Here is a 19,219-nt window from a genome sequence, read left to right as displayed (position 1 = left end):
GGACTACATCTCCCAGAGGCCTCTAGGCCTGGTGCTCCCTCCCGCGAGAAGCAGACCTTCTCCTGAGGAGTGGGCGGGTTTTTCTGGCGGGTAGGGGCAAACTGCCTCTGGGTGCTGTGGGAGCTGCTGGACTCTTATTTGTTTCAAGTACAGTGGAGCGGTGCTGACCAGACAGACCTGAGGAATCGTAGGTGAGATGGGTTGGAGCTGGGCGTGTCTGGAACCTCCAGCCTCAACGGGAGCCAGCCAGCTGGGAAGGGGAGATTGTGAGGAGTGTGTGTCTGATTGTGATTGTGTCTCTCTGTGTGTGACCCTGTACCAAGCTGTAAAGGCGGGGAGGAGGGCTTGATTTGCATATTATAATGGTGCATGTGTGATGGGGTTTAACTTTGTGACCGGGTGTGGCACTGTTTGTGAGTGTGAAGTTCTTTGACTGAGGTTGCAAAGCTGTGTATCCACTTTGTGTGTGTGTCTGTTTATGAACATTTGCTGAGCGGTGGGCGTGGGGTGGCTTAACTGTAAGATTTCTAGTATTTCCCCTTGGGGGTGTGTTTGTGATGTTGTTGGTGGGTAGGGTGCATCTGAATTTGTTGTCATTGTGTCCCCATGATAGGTGTCAATGGGAATGTGAGTACCTGGGGGTGCCTTTGACTGCGATCGTGACTGACTGTCCCCAGAGTGTATATGATTGAGTGGCCCTCTGGGGTGCCTGAGTGCCCCGTGGTGTGAGTGAGTGTGTATGATTATATATCCATATAGCACTGTAGGTGTGAGACGCCTTTGTCTGTGTCTTTGTGACTCCAGCGCTCTGTTCCCAGGAGTTGGAGCCCGGGGGCAGAGTCTGCCCAGAACTGCAAATGACCCTGCGCTTCTGTCATGCTGGTATTGAGCAGGACGCACAAGCCTTTTCTGGGCTAATATCTGTAGGTGGTAGATTGACTTGGACTCCCAGAAGAACCTGATTTTTGCTGACTCCTTTCTCCCTCCCCAGCTCTGCTCTACTTGCACAGTTTTCCAGAGTGGAGTAAAGAATGCCTGTTGAACATCCACAAGGCACCTGCAAGGTAGCTTATCACTTCCCCTTGTTTCCCGAAATCCTCTTTTCTTTGTCAAGATATGACTTGCTTTCCTTCTCTTGAAAATTTCTTGCCTGTCAGGTGACCTGATCCATGGAATTTTTTTTCTTTTGAGAAATGTGATTTGCTCTAAACCCCAATCCACACACATGACTTTCTCTTCCTAATTTGTCAAATGATTTTTCTTTAAGCTGTCTTAAAAAACCTTTTTTATTATAAAAGTGAAATTATCTTTAATTACAAACATACAGCTATCCTCAATGAAGAAAACTAAATTTCCAGTTAAAACCAATGGTACCTTTTTGACAGTTTCTCCCCAGTATGTTTTATGTACACATATAAAATGTGGTTTTTAAAATTGAATTTATTCAGTATTTACCATTTGTAGCATACATTTTAACATAAAATTATATTTAAGTATTGAGAGGGTAACAGGCAGGAAGGCTAGGGGCCCCCAAGCAGAGGAAATAGACTGCAAATGTCAGACCTTTTTTTTCCTTCTCTATACAAATTTAAAGCAGGTTTCTTTTAAAATTCTGTGTTGCCATGACACCTGTTTCCACCTGAACTTAACTTTTCTGAAACCTTGAGCTAACCAATGTGTTTTTCTTATGGAAATGTTTTTCTTAAGCTATGTTAATGAACTATGTATTTATCTTAGACTGTCTTTTTTCAAGTTGGTTCCACCTAAAACTCAGAACCTATAATGGCTCAACAAATCAGTATGTTTTACTCATGGAAATGTTCTTTTAAGCTATGTTAATGAGACTATGTATTTGCTTGGAAACCTGCCTTTCTTCAAGATTCAGGTCAATCATTTTATGGCCCGGGATGACTCACCCTGTGCCAATGCTATCTCAAAAATGCATGTTGTGGGTGAATGACCTGCCACTCTCAGAGTTTTGAGACATTTCCTTTATCTAATTAGCAGCTTGCTAATATGAAGAAGGAAATGGCAACCCACTCCAGTATTACCTGGAGAATTCCATGGACTAAGGAGCCTGGTGGGCTACAGTCCATGGGGTCGCAAAGAGTCAGACATGACTTCACTTTCACTTTCACTTTCAATAGGTATATAAGGGGGCACTCTCTCTGCCCCCTTCTGATGTCTATGTCAAAAGCTTTCTCTATCTGTCTTATACTTTAATAAAACTTTATTACACAAAAGCTCTGAGCGATCAAGCCTTGTCACTGTCCCCGGAACAAATACCTCTCCTCCAGAGGCCAAGAATCCCAGCATCATTCACGGCTCATAGCAACAACCTTTCATCTTCAGGGCTCTTCAAGTTTGGGACCTGTGGAACAGTACACAGTAACAGTGTAGATCACAAATCTTTTGAAAGTCTATGATCCAACAGATTAGGTTAGTAGTTCTAATTCTCAGGAAGTTATGAAATGGTCAAAGAGACTGGAAAGTTTGACTGAGAAAGGAGAGTTTGGTTCACACGCTTCATCCATCCCTGACTGCTCCCCTGGAGGAGACGTTGGGTGCATCTTGACATTAGCAGGTCGGTATAATCCCCCAATAGGGTTTCTGCCATAAGCTGTGTGAGGCCACTGTGGAACTTGAGATTAGGACACAGCTCTTGGTTCGCACATGTGTCTCTTTCAATCAGTCACACACACAAGCACACCATAGAGTTAGTAAAGTACAGCAGAAAACGTGTTTGCTAGGAGAACAAAGAACCAGAGCTCCAAGCATCCTTACCTTGTCCTGAAGAATCCCGGACGAGTCCCCAAGATGTCAAATATTTGACATGAATCTTGAAAAAAGGCAGGTTTCCAAAGAAATACATAGTCTCATTAACATAACTTGAAAGAACATTTCCATGAGTAAAACATACTGATTTGTTGAGCCATTTTAGGTTCTGAGTCTTAGGTGGAACCAACTTGAAGGAAGACAGAGTCTAATGTAAATACATAGTTCATTAAACATAGTTTAAGAAAAACATTTCCATAATAAAAACACATTGGTTAGCTCAAGGTTTCAGAAAAGTTAAGCTCAGGTGGAACCAGGTGTCGTCATGGCAACACAGAATTTTAAAAGAAACCTCCTTTTAATTTTGTATAAAGAAGGAAAAAAAACATCTGATACGTGCAGTCTATATCCTCCACTTGGGGGCCCCTAGCCTTCCTGCCTGTTACCCTCTCAGTATCTTCCCACATAATTTAATATTTGAAACATTTTTAGAGGTGCATATTTATTTGAATGCCTATGTCTTCATTCTTTCAAATTATATATAGAAATGGCATTTAACACCCATTTGTGCAAGTAATTATAAAGACCCATGTAAGGAATCAAGAAAAAGAATACAGCCGTCTGTAAAGCAGCCTCTGATGTACCCCTCCACAGTCATAAACAGTTATGCCCTTCTGGTGATAACCACTGTGATCATTTCTTTGTCTTTCACTTAGAACTTTGATATGAATTCCAAAATCACATAAGTTAGTTTTTGTCCATTTTCTATCTTTGTATGAAGAGACATCCTTTTATGTTTTTTCATTAAAAATATTTGTGAGCTTCATTCGTATTTCCCATAACTATAGTTCATTTTTTCCATTGCTCTATACATACTGTCTCATTGTATAATAGTATCGATTTAATAATCTGTTCTATTCTTCATGGATGATTGACTTGCTTACAGTTTTTGAGTGTTATAAGCAATGTGACTGTGAATGTTTTGTGCAGATATTTTGGGACATGTGTGCTTGTATTTCTTTAATATGTAATAAAATTGTAATTCAGTTGTTGAGGGCTAGGGTTTGTACAGCTTCAGTTTTACTGGACAATGCCAAACTGGTCTCTAAAGATACTGTGCAAGTTTTTTTACTTGTATCAGCAGTTACAAAGGTTCCTTTTGTTTATAGTCATGTCAGCCCTTGGCATTGTCACACTTTAAAACTTTTGCCAATTAAATATCTAGTATTATCACATTTCATTGATATGCCTGTATTATCACTGAAATTGAACACCAGTTCTTGCCCACCTGTGTGCTTAGTCGCTCAGTCATACCCAACTCTTTGCAAGCCCATGAACTGTAGCCCACCAGGCTCCTCTGTCCATGGGATTCTCCAGGCAAGAATACTGGAGTGGGATGCCTTTCCCTTCTCTAAAGGATCTTCCTGACCCAGGGATCTAACCCAGGTCTCCTGCACTGCAGGCAGATTCTTTATTGTATGAGCTACAGGAGATATCCCCTTTTGCAAAATGTTTGTTCAGATATTTTGCCAATTTTTAATTGGGTTGTTTTTCTCTGACTGATTTATAGCAATTGAATATGTGTGTGTGTGTGTGTGTGTGTAATCTATATACATAATACATATATTATGTATCATCTGTATTTATTTTAGTTTGGGCTTCCCTTGTGGCTCAGTGGTAAAGAATTCACCTTCTAATGCAGGAGATTCAGGAGATGTGGGTGTGATCTCTGAGTCGGTAAGATTCCCTGAAGGAGGAAATGGCAGCCCACTCCAGTATTTTTTCCGGGATAATCTCATGGACAGAGGAGCCTGACAGGCTGCAGTCCATGGGGATGCAAAAGAGTTGGACATGACTGAAGTCACTAGGCGCACATGTGTGCATGCATATTTTAATTTACTGGCAGTTGCATATGTGACAAAAATTATCTTCTGCTTTGGCTTGGTTTTCCATTCTGATGCCTTCTTGTGAGTAGAGGTTTTGGATTTCAATGTGATGAAATCTTTTTCAGTAGTTAGTGCTTTTTAAAGAAATTTTCTGCTACCTTGAGGTAATGAAGATTTTCTTGTGTTTGGTTCTAAAAGCTCCCTAGGTTTTTGCATTAACATTTCTGTCTTTACACTACCTGGAATTGATTAGTGTAGAGTAGGGATTCAATTTCATTTTATCCCCCACATGGGTATCCAGTTGCTCCGGTATCATTTATTGAAAAGTTCATCTTTTTTACACTGAGCTGCAGTGTCATTATAATTACAGAGGTGGTGCTAGTGGTAAAGAACCTGCCTGCCAATGCAGGAGACATAAGAGATGTGGGTTCTATCCTTGGGTTGGGAAGATCCTCTGGAAGAGGGCATGGGAACTCACTCCAGTACTCTTTGCCTGGAGAAGTCCATGGACAAAGGAGCCTGGTGGGCTACAGTCCATAGGGTCGCAAAGAGTAGGACATGACTGAAGCAACTTAGCATACATTATGGCTACGTCTTGTTTCTGGACTTTATATTTTGTTCTATTGCTCTGTTTGTCTCCCTTCACAACAGTACTAAGCTATTAAGATAGCTGTTAAGTATTCACTGTGACTTTGGAATAATATTTGGAGCAAATCCTCTTACTCTCTTGTTCCTTAAGAATGTCTTGGCTGTTTGTGTTCTTTCCATATCCATATACATTTTTGAAATAGCTTGGTTCTACTCAAACATCTTTTGGGATTTGATTGGATTGCACTGTATCTATAATCATGTGAGTATAAATTTGAGAAATCTTCTAATAATAACATTAACCTCTCAATTGATATTACATTTTCTACATGTTTTTCAGCAAGGTCTTGCTTATCTCCTAAAATAGTACTTTGCAAATAGGAAGAATTTAATCCATTGTATATAATATTTCCCTTCTGCATTGACTGCCAGGAATTTGAGCACTTCACACATGATCAATTATAGCACATCTTAGCCAGAGTTTTGATATTGAGTACCTATGATGTGTATGATTTATTTTTTTTCTTTTATTCTTAGCCTCTTCAAATACATTTTTGAAGTGAGGGATATAAAAATGAGATATAGACTTAGAATCAGATATGTATTGTTTAATATTTTTATTTTAATAACATCCGTGTCCAATCAAGTCTGCTGTGCATGGTTCCTTTTACTGTTCTCCCTATATTATATTTCTTTTTTAAATACCCTTTCCACTTCTCTTTCCCAATCTCCTCAAAGCCAACCCCCTCCACAACTATCCTCTATCAGTTAATTTCTGCCTTTGCCTCTTTGCCATCTATTATCAATATCACTGTAGTTTAAATATAGACTCCATCAGAAAAAAAGAAACAAACCATCCCTCAAGGTTTTTTTTTACTTACACTAGTCTCTGTAACATGGTGTAAAAATTTTGGGCTCTAGTGTCAAATGTGGTCTCTGATCTCAGCTACACCACCTGTGAGCTGTTTAATAAGAGCTGTGAATGAGAGGTTCTTATTCTCAATGTTGAGAAGGAAAGATGTGTAAAACACTTGGTTGTCATTCAGTTGCTAAGTCGTATCTGACTTTTTGCGACCCTGTGGACTGCACCATGCCAGGCTTCCCTGTCTTCACCATCTCCCAGTTTGCTCAAACTCGTATCCATTGAGTCAGTGATGCCAATGGTACACATCAGAAATTCAGTGAATATTAGCTTCCCTTTCCTTTATTTCCTATTCTTGGGATCTCTAAATCAATTATGGTATAAAGTGGTTGCCCAAAAGTCTTTGGGTAGGTCTTGAAGGATCTTTTTTGTTGTTGTTGTTGAGGTTTAATCAACATGTAACATTATATTTGTTTCAGGTATACAATGTAATGATTCAGGTTAGGAGCGCTAACTCTGCATTGAAAATCTTCATATAGCTTATAGTTGTTCCTCCATATCCATGGTTCCTTTGTATCTGCATTCTCAGATTTAATCCACCACAGATCCTATTCAGTTCAGTTCAGTTGCTCAATCGTGTCTGCCTCTTTGCAACACCATGGACTGCAGCATGCCAGGCCTCCCTGTCCATCACCAACTCCCGGAGTTTACTCAAACTCATGTCCATCGAGTCAGTGATGCCATCCAACCATCTCATTCTCTGTCGTCTCCTTCTCCTACCGCCTTCAATCTTTCCAGTCATCAAGGTCTTTTCCAATGAGTCAGTTCTTCGAATCAGGTGGCCAAAGTATTGAAGTTTCAGCTTCAGCATCAGTCCTCCCAATGAATATTTGGGACTGATTTCCTTTAGGATAGACTGGTTGGCTCTCCTTGCAGTCCAAGGGACTCTGATCCTGTAGCATTGTAGTATTTACTACTGAAAAAAACAACACATATAAGTAGAACTATTCAGTTCAGATCCATACTATTCAAGGGTCAACTGTATTATAAAGTGATCACCACAGTGAGTCTAATATCCATCAGTATACATAGTATAAAAATTGTGTTTTCTTACGACTTTTAAGATTTATTCTCTTAGCAATTTTCAAATATGCAGTACAGTATTATTAACTATATGCCATGCTATACATTGTATCACCAAGGCTTATTTCATAACTGGAAGTTTGTATCTTTTGATTTCCTTTACACATTCCACTCACCCCTGACCCCGTCTCTGGCAACCAATAGTGTGTTCTCTATATCTATGCACTTGGTTTTTGTTTATTTGTTTAAATTCTACATATAAGTGAGCTCATATAGTATTTTTCTTTCTCTGTCCTCCTAACTTCACTTAGCATAATAGTGGTACATTACGTTGTGCATTACTTACTTGTTGTTAAACTATTTAAATAGTTTGTATTATCAATTTGAATTTTTTTTTAATGTATTTATCTGGCTACGTTGGGTCTCAGTTGCAGCATGCAGGATCTTTTCTTGCAGCACACAGACTCTCCAGTTGCAGCTTGTGGTGTCCAGTTGTGGTATGTGGGCTCAGTAGTTCGGCATTTGCAGCATGTGGGCTCTTTAGTTGTGGCATATGGGCTCCAGAGCACTTGGTAGTTGCAGCATGTGGACTTAATTGCTACACAGCATGTGAGATCTTAGTTCTCCGACCAGGGATTGAGTCCAAGTCCCCTGCACCACAAGGTGGAATCTTAACCACTGGACCACCAGGGAAGCCCCTATCTATTTGAATTTTTAAAATTTATGTCTCTGTGCTTTACTTGTGCCATGTTTTGATCATTTCTTTTTTTTAAATCTTTGAATACCTGCTCAAATATATCACTATTCTGAAGATAGCTGTATTTGCTATTGCTTTCATTACAAAAGAATATTTATTACAACAAAATTGAAAACTACAGAGAAGCACAAACAAGTAACAGAAGTTATCTGTAATCCTGTCAATTAAAGACAACTGCTGTCAATACTTAGAATTCTTTTCTAAATGTGATCATATTCTGGCTACTGACTTGTAACCCATCTTTATCATGCCAAAATACAATGTGAACAACTGTCCATGTTGTTATACATTTATCTTTACCATGAGTTGTAATGGCTTCATCATGTTACCATTTTACCCAGCTCCTTTTTTTAGACATGGTTTACTTACAAATTATTGCCATTATAAACAATGAGCAGCTCTTAGGCTGAATGCTAGTGCTTTCCTTTTTAAATTTTATTTTTAGTTAAATTATTATTATACATGTAACTAATAATTTTGTTATAAAAAATTTTGTGTTGTGAAGGGGTTCATATCCATGTAACTACAATCCACAATCCTAGGAGCCTACCCAGGCTCATCACTACAAATGGTGACTGCAGCCATGAAATTAAAAGACGCTTGCTCCTTGGAAGAAAAGCTATGACCAACCTATACAGCATATTAAAAAGCAGAGACATTAGCCAACAGAAGTCCGTCTAGTCAAAGCTATGATTTTTCCAGTAGTCATGTATGAATGTGAGAGTTGGACTATAAAGAAAGCTGAGTACCAAAGAATTGATGCTTTTGAACTGTGGTGTTGGAGAAGACTCTTGAGAGTCCCTTGGACTGCAAGGAGATCCAACCAGTCAATCTTAAAGGAAATCAGTCCTGAATATTCATTTGAATGACTGATGCTGAAGCTGAAACTCCAATACTTTGGCCACCTGATGTGAAGAACTGACTCATTGGAAAAGACCCTGATGCTGGGAAAGATTGAAGTCAGGAGGAGAAGGGGATGACAAAGGATGAGATGGTTGGATGGCATCACCGACTTGATGGATGTGAGTTTGAGTAAACTCCTTGAGTTGGTGATGGACAGGGAAGCCTGGCGTGCTGCAGTCCATGGGGTCACAAAGAGTCAGACACGACTGAGAGACTTAACTGAGGTATCTGCCCAAAGTACCCAAAGGTAGCTGCTGTTATCGATTAATTATTTATCCTATTAAAAAATGCATATTCCAAAAAAAAAAATGCATATACATGGGTAATTCCTTTGTGGTCCAGTCATTAGGACTCTAAACTTCCCAACCACTGCAAGGCATCTAGGTTGATCCCTGGTTGAGGAACTAAGATCTCACATGCCTCGAGGCATGTCCCCCGCAAAAGGCATACACATGTAAATGTGTATGTGGTACTATTTTTCATTGAAAAATATGTCTGTATAAAAAGAATTATAAGTACATCCTGCAAAATGTGGAAAGTTACTGCACTATAAGATTGGTCCAAGGATTGAGTTGGTTCATGTAAAACCCTTAAAACAGGGCCTAACTACTTACTTAGTGTCATTTAGTAGTTAGGAAACCTATGACAAACCTAGACAGCTTATTAAAAAGAGACATCACTTTGCCAGTAAAGGTCCATAAATTCAAAGCTATGGTTTTTCCGGTAGTCATGTACGGATATGAGAGTTGGACCATAAAGTAGGCTGAGTGCCAAAGAACTGATGCTTTAGAATTGTGGTGCTAAAGAAGACTCATGAGAGTTCCTTGGATTGGACTGCAAGTAGATCAAACCAGTCAATCCTTAAGGACATCAACCCTGAATATTCATTGAAAGGACAGATGCTGAAGCTGAAACTCCAATACTCTGGCCACCTGATGTGAAGAGCTGACTCATTGGTAAAGACCCTGATGCTGGGAAAGAGTGAAGGCAACAGGAGAAGGGGGCAGCAGAGGATGAAGATGGCTAGATAGCATCATCAACTCAGTGGACATGAATCTGAGCAAACTCCAGGAGACAGTGGAGGACAGAGAAGCCTGGATTGCTACAGTCCATGGGGTCGCAAAGAGTCAGACAAAACTTAGTGACTAAACAACAACAGTTATTGTTACTGTTATGATGCTTACTTTTTTATTCTTTGTGGAGAATTGTTCATTTAAGTATAGAGCTCACTTTGATTACTTCATGTAAGGCCATATTTTATAATACTGTGGTATGTTTAATGATTTTATGGTTTTTAGAGATTTAGATTTTATATAGCTAAATCACTGTGGCAAACATTGCTCCAGTGAACATCTATGTACATGTCTTCTCTAAGGTATATACTAATAGTGAAATTATGGAGATAAAAAGTACACATACTTTGTGTGCTCAGTTGCTTAGTTGTTCCAACTCTCTGCGACCCCATGGACTGCAGCCCTCCAGGCTCTTCTGTCCATGGGGATTCTCCAGGCAAGAATACTGGAGTAGGTTGCCATGCCCTCCTCCAGGGGATGTTCCCAACCCAGGGATCGAACCCAGGTTTCCCACATTGCAGGCAGATTGTTTACAGACTGAACCACCAGGGAAGCCCATACTTTAGCCCAGGGAACACATACTTTAGACTTCACTAAACATTTCCAAGTTAAACTTCACAGTGGCTTATTCACTTCACAGTATACCCTTTGTCAGCCCTGTTTTTCCACTGCCATTTAGGTTACTTTTGGCTCCATAAGGCAGAAAGACACAATTGCAACAAATAGAATAGAGGGTTAATTATTTCAGTTAATTTAAGCTGGTTATTCTTAACATTTGTTACTCCTGTCTGGGTCCCACCTCTAGCAATTCTGATTTAACTGGTTTGGGATAGAGCTTGGAAATCATCAATTTTAAAAGATCACCAGGTGGAGAAGGAAATACCAACTCACTCCAGTATTCTTGCCTGGGAATTCCCACGGACAGAGGAGCCTGGCGGGCTATGGTCCATGGAGTTGCAAGAGTCAGACACGACTTAGAGACTAAACCACCACCGCAGCAGAAACCAGCAAACCCACACACTGTAAACAATTATCCTCCAATTATCCAATAAAAAATTAAGATCACCAGGGATTTCCATGGTGGTCCAGTGGTTAAGAATCCACCTTCCAGTGCAGGAGACAGGTTCGATCCCTGGTATGGGAAGACCCTGTATGCTGTGGAGCAACTAAGCCTGTGCCCACAACTACCGAGCCTGCACTCTAGGACCCACAAGCTGCAGCTACTGAGCTGTTGTGCTGCAACTACTGAAGCCCACTTGACTAGAGCCTCTGCTGCACAACAAGGGAAGTCACTGCAATGAGAAGCCTATGCATTGCAACTCGAGAGTAGCCCTTGCTCAGCGCAACTAGGGAAAGCTGGCACACAGCAACAAAGGCCCAGTGCAGCCAAAAAATAAATTAAAAAAAATTTAAATAAAAGATCATCAGATAATTCTAGTGTGCTGCCACAGTTGACAATTAATGACTTAAACTCATACAAGATGACTAGACAAACGTTAAGATTTGATTGGTCTGGAGTGGGGTTCAAGTTTTAGAATATTTTTTTAAAGCTATCCAGTTGATTCTAATAGCAATCAGAATTCATAACCACTGGCTTAGACAAAGCATGACTCATTTTCTGGAGCTTATGGAAAAAAATTCTTGTAGCAAAGTAAGAGAGGGATGATGTTGAAGGAGGCAATCAGTAATATCTGTCATACCTGTGCTCTTGCCAGGAGTTAACATTATGAAACTATCATTGTTTGGTCATTTTAGTGGTGTTCTGGGACAATACCTAAAGGAAATGGCATACATATATGTTTAAATCTTCATGTTCTTTTCAAAAGCAAGGTTTGGGTTTTCTGAATCTTACGTATTTTAACATTTTTATATTCTGTTTTTATCTTCATTAATTTTTTCCTGTTTTTTTTTTTTTTTTAGTTTCTTGCAGTGTTGAATTCAAATCAGTTTTTTTAAAGGAGTTTAATGTTATTAAATCTTATTTTGAGGGGGGTAGTTTTCCTGTGTCCAGATTTTTTATATGTATTACTTTCCTTTTCACTTTATTTCTAGGTATTTTATATTTCTATTTAGGCTCACATTTAACATGAGAATTACTTAGGATTGTGTCTTACTTTGTTTGGATAACTTAAATTTTGATTAATTTAAATCTTTATTCAACTTGCAGAAAAGTTACAAGAATAATAAAAAGGATTCTTGGGTACTCTTTGCTCAGAATCACCAGTAGTTTACATTTTGTTCCATTTGTATTATCATTCCTGTGTGCATTTGCAGTTGTTCTCTGTCTCTATATATGCATGCACACACACTCACAAATACACAATACACACATTTTATCTGAACTATTTAAGAATAAATTGTAGAATTTGCCGCTTTACCCTTAAACACTTCACTGTGTTATTTCCTAGGGACAAGAGTATTCTCTTACATAATCATAATATAGTCACTAAAATAAGAGATTTTAACAACAGTGCATTCCTGTCAATATACAAATTTTTTTCTAGTCCCAATAATATTCTTTGTAGCAGTTCATCCTACCCTCATCCCTCACCCTCTCTCCCTGATTCACTGTCCGGGATCACACATTGAATTTACTTATCATGTCTCTCTCTAGTCTTTAACCTGGAAGATTAAAGATGTCGGCATTTCGTGATGTTGACATTTTTGAAGAGGATAGGCAGTTTATTTTGTAAAATGTCACTTAATTAGGATTTGTCTTATGGCTCCTCATAAGTACATTCAGGTTATGAATTTTGTGGCAGGAATACCACAAAAGTGATTGTTTCCTTCTCAGGATATCATAGAAGGGAGTATGTGGTATTGACTTGTCCCATATTAACTTTGATGACTGGTTATGGTGGTATCTACTATGTGTCTTCACTGTAGAGGTAGTAGTTATCTCTTTGTAATTAACAGCTAATTAATTTATAATTAATAGCAGAGAGATACATTGAAACTATGTAAATACCTCATCACCAAACTTTTACCCACAACTTTTAGCATCCATTGATGTGTGGGATCCTTTATCCATTATTGACTGGCTCCTGTATTACTATGATGTTTTTAAGATGGTAGAATTTTAAAATCTCCATGATTTTGTCTGTATTAATTATTTGGTATTCGACTGTGAAGGAGAGCATTCCCTTATCCCATACTTATTTATTCATTTGTTACATCAGTATGTACTTGTGGATTTTCATTTACTCAGTGTGTTATGTGATCCATTACCATTTATTTTGATACTCAGATTGTCCCAGATTTGGTCAGTGGGGGTCTATTCATGCTGGCTTCTGTGTACTTTTGACTTTCCCCATGATTGTTTGAGCATTTCCTCTCTTTCTGGCCCAGGATGTTACAGACTTATTTCTAATTACTCTCCTAGCTCCAGCCTGAAGTAAACAATTTCTCTAAACAGAATGGTTTCTTGCTGTAAAGAATATTTAGAAACCAAGATCTGGATGATAGGACTATAGTATTCAGTCTGGTCTTAATCCTGTCCCAGATTTGTATCTCCCTTTTCCAGTAGTTAAAAACCTAACTCTCACTGTCTTCATTATATTTACTAATTTGTTCAATTCTATAATATAACAAAAATAGTTTTAGATTTCCTAACCTATACTATAGTATCTATCAAACCTACTAAGTGGAGCTCAGTATTTGTTTATAGTTCTCTTTGTCTTCAGAATAAGGGTACATAGTTAAAATACTTCTGTGTTAAAATTTATTTGAATTCATTTTTTTAATCCCCTCCTTCAGTGTGGCTGTGTTATTCATTCGACATACTTTTAGGTTCATTTGTTCCTGTTTGTAATCTGTTTGATTTTTTAAATTAATTTTAACACATTCTTGTTGATTTGATTATATGAACATGGTTCCAGTTAGAGCAGTATCACTCTGCTCCTATGACCCTTGATTTAGTGAATATTGTCTGCTTGATTGTGTCCCCTCTTCCCTAATTCATATGTTGAAGCTCTGAGTCCCCAGTGAGGGCTGCATGCATGTATGCTAAGTCACTTCAGTCGTGTCTGACCCTTTGCAACCCTATGGACTGTAGCCCATCAGGCTCCTCTGTACATGGGATTTTCCAAGCAAGAACACTGGAGTAGGTTGCCATACCCTCCTCCAGGGGATCTTCCCAACCTAGGAATCAAACCTATGTCTTACATCTCCTGCATTGGCAGTCTGGTTCTTTACCACTGGTGCCACCTGAGATATGTTTATATATATGTCCTGCCACCAAGTGGAGAAGGGAATGGCAACGCACTCCAGTACTCTTGTCTGGAAAATCCCACGGATGGAGGAACCTGATAGGCTGCAGTCCCTGGGGTCATGAAGAGTCGGACATGACTGAGCGACTTCAATTTCACTTTTCACTTTCATGCGTTGGAGAAGGAAATGGCAACCCATTGCAGTGCTCTTACCTGGAGAATCCCGGGGATGGAGGAGCCTGGTGGGTTGCCGTCTATGGCATCATACAGAGTTGGACACGACTGAAGTGACTTAGCAGCAGCAGCAGCAGCAGCAGCTTGCCACCAAGACATATTTAGACCTAATCTAAACAAGCTTGTTGTTTGAGTAATGCAGGAAAAGACTGGAGCTGAAATGTTTTTACCTCTGTGGACTTGGGTTGTTTATTTGTTCAAGGTCTTAATTGATGTTTGAATCCTTTTCCAGGTCTCCTTTAGGTCTTCCAAAATAATAGCTACCAAACACGGTGGCATTATTTTATACAACTGTGTAAATACCTTATATGTGATTTCAGAATCATTTCAATAACGATTGGTGTTCAGAGAACTCATCTATCTGCACCCTCCTTGTAATTTTCCAAAAGTATCCCATTACCTCCTGTCTTATTCCTTTTCTGGGGCTTTTTTTTTTTTTTTTTCAGTGGGTTTTGTCATACGTTGATATGAATCAGCCATAGAGTTACACGTATTCCCCATCCCGGTCCCCCATCCCACCTTTCTGGGACTTTAGAACTACACTCTCAATTACTTGGCTGTGGCCTTTGCAAGTCCCCTTTATTGTTCTCCCAAGATTAGCCTCATAGACTTCCTAAGTAAACATGGATTTTATCAAATGGCATAAACAAACTATATTCTAACTACAAAAGAATCTTTTCTCTTTATTGCTAATTCCAGACTTATTCAGTTCATTAATCTTTCATCAAGATGCTGCTATATCTAAGTAACTTTCTCTTCTGTCTCCTTGAGGGATGCAATTTATGACCATCTATCCTAGAATTTTCCTTCCTAGTATAGTTACTTAAAGCTCTAAACAACCCTCAGAAATGAGTTAAATGACAATTATGCTCATTTTTAAATGTATATGACACTAGTTTTATCCTCTAATAAAATTGGGATAGGGCCTGGACATATTTATAATCATTGAGCTCCCTACTTCTTTAGGGTATTTTTATCTATATCACTATTTAGGAATGATTGACTTAATCTGTTTTCCTAAATAAGTCTTTCACCTTCTAGTGTTTCTTCTCATTCTGTTTCCTTATCTGTTTGTCAAAGTGTCCAGTCATAAATGAGAACTATATAAGCCATTTACTTTTTATGAAAATGAGTTTAAGTCTTTTCATATCTATTATAAAAGCTTAATTCTCCCAGAACACACACACAAAAAGTGAATGTTTTTATATTTTCTTTCAGACTGTGAATCAAGGTTGAGACCAAGAATTATTTCTGAAAAAGGATATTTATGGAATAGAATCATCCTGGTGGGAGATAATGGAAAGACTTATAAAAAACAGCATTGAGTACTCACGTTTCAGAGGTGATTGGGAATGTAAAAGCCAGTTTGAGAGAAAACAGGAATCTCAGGAAGGACATTTCAGTCAAATGATATTTACTCCTGAAGACATGCCCACTTTCAATACTCAGCATCAGAGAATTCATACTGATGAGAAACTCCTTGAATGTAAGGAATGTGGGAAGGATTTTAGTTTTGTATCAGTCCTTATTCGACATCAGCGAATTCATACTGGTGAGAAACCTTATGAATGTAAAGAATGTGGCAAGGCCTTTGGTAGTGGTGCAAATCTTGCTTACCATCAAAGAATTCATACTGGTGAAAAACCTTATGAATGTAATGAATGTGGGAAGGCCTTTGGTAGTGGCTCAAACCTTACTCACCATCAGCGAATTCACACTGGTGAGAAACCATATGAATGTAAGGAATGTGGGAAAGCCTTTAGTTTTGGATCAGGCCTTATTCGACATCAGATAATTCACAGTGGTGAAAAGCCTTATGAGTGTAAGGTATGTGGGAAGTCCTTTAGTTTTGAATCAGCCCTTACTCGGCATCACAGAATCCACACAGGCGAGAAACCTTATGAATGTAAGGATTGTGGAAAAGCCTTTGGCAGTGGTTCCAACCTTACTCAGCATCAAAGAGTTCACACTGGTGAGAAACCTTATGAATGTAAAGGATGTGGAATGGCCTTTAGTAGTGGTTCAGCCCTTACTCGGCATCAGAGAATTCATACTGGTGAGAAACCATATATATGTAATGAATGTGGGAAGGCATTTAGTTTTGGATCAGCCCTTACTCGACATCAAAGAATTCACACTGGTGAGAAACCTTATGTGTGTAAGGAATGTGGGAAGGCTTTCAATAGTGGCTCGGATCTCACTCAACACCAGAGAATTCACACTGGTGAGAAACCTTATGAGTGTAAGGAATGTGAGAAAGCCTTTAGAAGTGGTTCAAAACTTATTCAGCATCAAAGAATGCACACTGGTGAGAAACCCTATGAGTGTAAGGAATGTGGGAAGGCCTTTAGTAGTGGTTCAGACCTCACTCAACATCAGAGAATTCATACTGGTGAGAAACCTTATGAATGTAAGGAATGTGGGAAGGCTTTCAGTAGTGGCTCAAAACTTATCCAACACCAGCTAATTCACACTGGTGAGAAACCCTATGAATGCAGAGAATGTAGAAAGTCCTTTAGTAGTGGCTCAGCTCTTAATCGGCACCAGAGAATACACACTGGTCAGAAACCCTATGAATGTAAGGAATGTGGGAAGACTTTTGGTCCTGGCTCAACCCTTACTCAGCATCAGAGAATGCATACTGCTGAGAAGCTTTATGAATGTAAGGGATGTGGGAAAGCTTTGGGGAGGGGTTCAGAAATTCAACAACATAAGAAAAATCATGCTGGTGAGAAGCTCTGTGCATTGGAAACTTCATAAAGTTGGAATTATATAGTTAAGGAAGCATACAATAAGAAAATTCATACTAGTGAGAATCCCCACAAATGTAATTAAAGTACATATATCTTACTTATACTTTACCAGCTAGTCTGAGAAAATTCACACAGAAAAAAAATTTTTTTAACCAATCTGAATAAAATATTTGAAGATTTTTATCTAAATTCATTCCTTCACTGTTTTTAGAAAATTCACACTTGTGAGTATCAAAAATTGAAAAATCTTTTATTGTATATTGCCTTCATTTTAAACATTGGAATTTATTCAGGGGCTAATTTTGCTACTTTCTTTTTAATGTTCTTATTTTTGTGTGTATTATATAGAATTACTGATCCATTTCAAAGTTATTTTAAATTATTATTGAGGGTCTAAATTTACCCTTTTTCTTTCTCCCCCATTTCTCATACTAATATCATTTATTCAATAACCATATCTATTTTTATATTTTTATTGTTGTTTGATAGTATATTTTTATACATATAAAGCTTAAATATCACTTCAGTATTTGTTTTCAAATTTGCATATCTGTGTTTGTATCTGTTTTTCACCCTGTTTGTGTTAAGTTATGGTTACTTTTACATATCCTTTAATGTCTTATGGATATGTACTTTTTGTTTTCGAAGGTTGTTTTATTTTTCTTTTATAAACTTTATACTGTTCTTTTTGCAGAACAATTTTCCTACATAAAAATGTAGATATGAGTTAAAAATAGATATAGTTATCTGTAATCTTACCAGTCAAAGATAATCAATGTTAAATTTTTGAAGCAAATCCTTTAAGATTATATCTGACATTGCTTTTGAAAGAAGTGTGATCATGCTATAACCAGCTTTTAATATTCTTTCTCTGTAAATATATTGTTACAATTCCACTGGCATTAAAATATTTACCTGTTTTTATCAAATCCTTATTTTTGTCAAATACAGAAAAAATTTTTCATCATAAAGAGTTACTTTGTTGGCCCCTTTTGAATGTGTCTGCTTTATTTGTTGTTCATTTTAAAGATAATGTGTGGATCTCTTCTGCTTTACATTATTTATACATCATCTGTAAAATCTTACTTCCCTTTGGCTAACATCCCTGAACTTAGTTACTTCTCCAGCATTAACTAACTTGCTTATTCTTCCAGATTCTTTTATGTGCATATGTGATGTGTTTATGGTACTGTGGGCATAATTAGTGTGGTTCTGAAGCAAATTGTGGGGATTCTACAGTTGTGCCTATCACATAATAAATACTTGGTTAATTTAGCCATCATCATTGTTATCTTCTCAGTCTTTGTTATTGATGGTAAAAGTTTTAACTGTGATCTCTACCTTACTCAACATCAAAGACATGAGGAAAAGACATTTATGTAAGTGAACATAGGAAAAGGGATACATGATCAACATGTATCCCTTATTGAACAAGAATAATTCATCTTAATTAAGAATAAAGAATGTAAATTTAAGAAGGCAAAAATAAATCATAAAACTTTAAAAAATAGGATAGCTCTTTCATAAAAATCTGAACACTGAAAAATAACATTAGCCTCATAGTGGCATAAGATGCCCACAAGTAAACTTGGCATATATCCACAAACAAATTGCCTCTGAGGTTGTTGTGGGATCCAGCAGTATAGCCCAGTGGACTTGAGAGGAGTCTCACCCACCTGTGTATATCATGTGATAGGCAGATAGTTCTTGGTATATGGGCTGTTGAACCAGCAGAAGTCTATAAACTGGCCCTAGTCCTTCTTGGCTGTACTTAAGGTAAACCTGGAGAGTGCTGACTTCGGCAGAAACCCACAGGTGAGAGACACTTTGTAGATGTTCAGATTTCCTGAGGAGAGATTCCAGCACTCTGTTGAAGAAATATGGAAGGAAAAAAAATTACCGTTGACTGCACTGGAAAGACTAAGATGAACTTTGCCAGCACTCAGGGCTTTATCTAAATAAGAGCAAGGGAAGCAATTGTTGGTGTGTACATGGGCAGCACATTGGAGACAGCTCAGACCTATGTAGCTGACGTGGGCTGAGCACCTATGCAGGGCCCCCTTGCTCCAGGGCCCCCAGCCTGAAGTGAGGGGTGTG

The 19,219-nt window shown here is 38.3% G+C and overlaps 1 protein-coding gene and 1 pseudogene across 1 annotated transcript; both read left to right on the top strand.

Annotated features, from left to right (window-relative positions):
* The first annotated feature begins 132 nt into the window (after positions 1-132).
* LOC136161224 (zinc finger protein 345) lies at positions 133-18,311 on the top strand. The gene is made up of 3 exons (XM_065925912.1): positions 133-191; positions 992-1,064; positions 15,588-18,311. The coding sequence occupies exon 3, from the start codon at positions 15,666-15,668 to the stop codon at positions 17,127-17,129; it is 1,464 nt and encodes a 487-aa protein (XP_065781984.1). The 5' UTR covers positions 133-191; positions 992-1,064; positions 15,588-15,665; the 3' UTR covers positions 17,130-18,311.
* LOC136161230 (zinc finger protein 565-like) overlaps positions 990-19,219 on the top strand; it is a 42,184-nt pseudogene continuing 23,954 nt past the window's right edge.

The sequence above is a fragment of the Muntiacus reevesi genome, chromosome 2, assembly GCF_963930625.1.
Source record: "Muntiacus reevesi chromosome 2, mMunRee1.1, whole genome shotgun sequence".
NCBI lineage: Eukaryota > Metazoa > Chordata > Mammalia > Artiodactyla > Cervidae > Muntiacus > Muntiacus reevesi.
This window is presented reverse-complemented; position numbering and strand designations above follow the sequence as displayed.

What these genes read in the sequence shown, in the direction of transcription:
- LOC136161224 (XM_065925912.1), top strand. Translation starts at nt 15,666, where the DNA reads ATGGAAAGACTTATAAAAAACAGCATTGAGTACTCACGTTTCAGAGGT.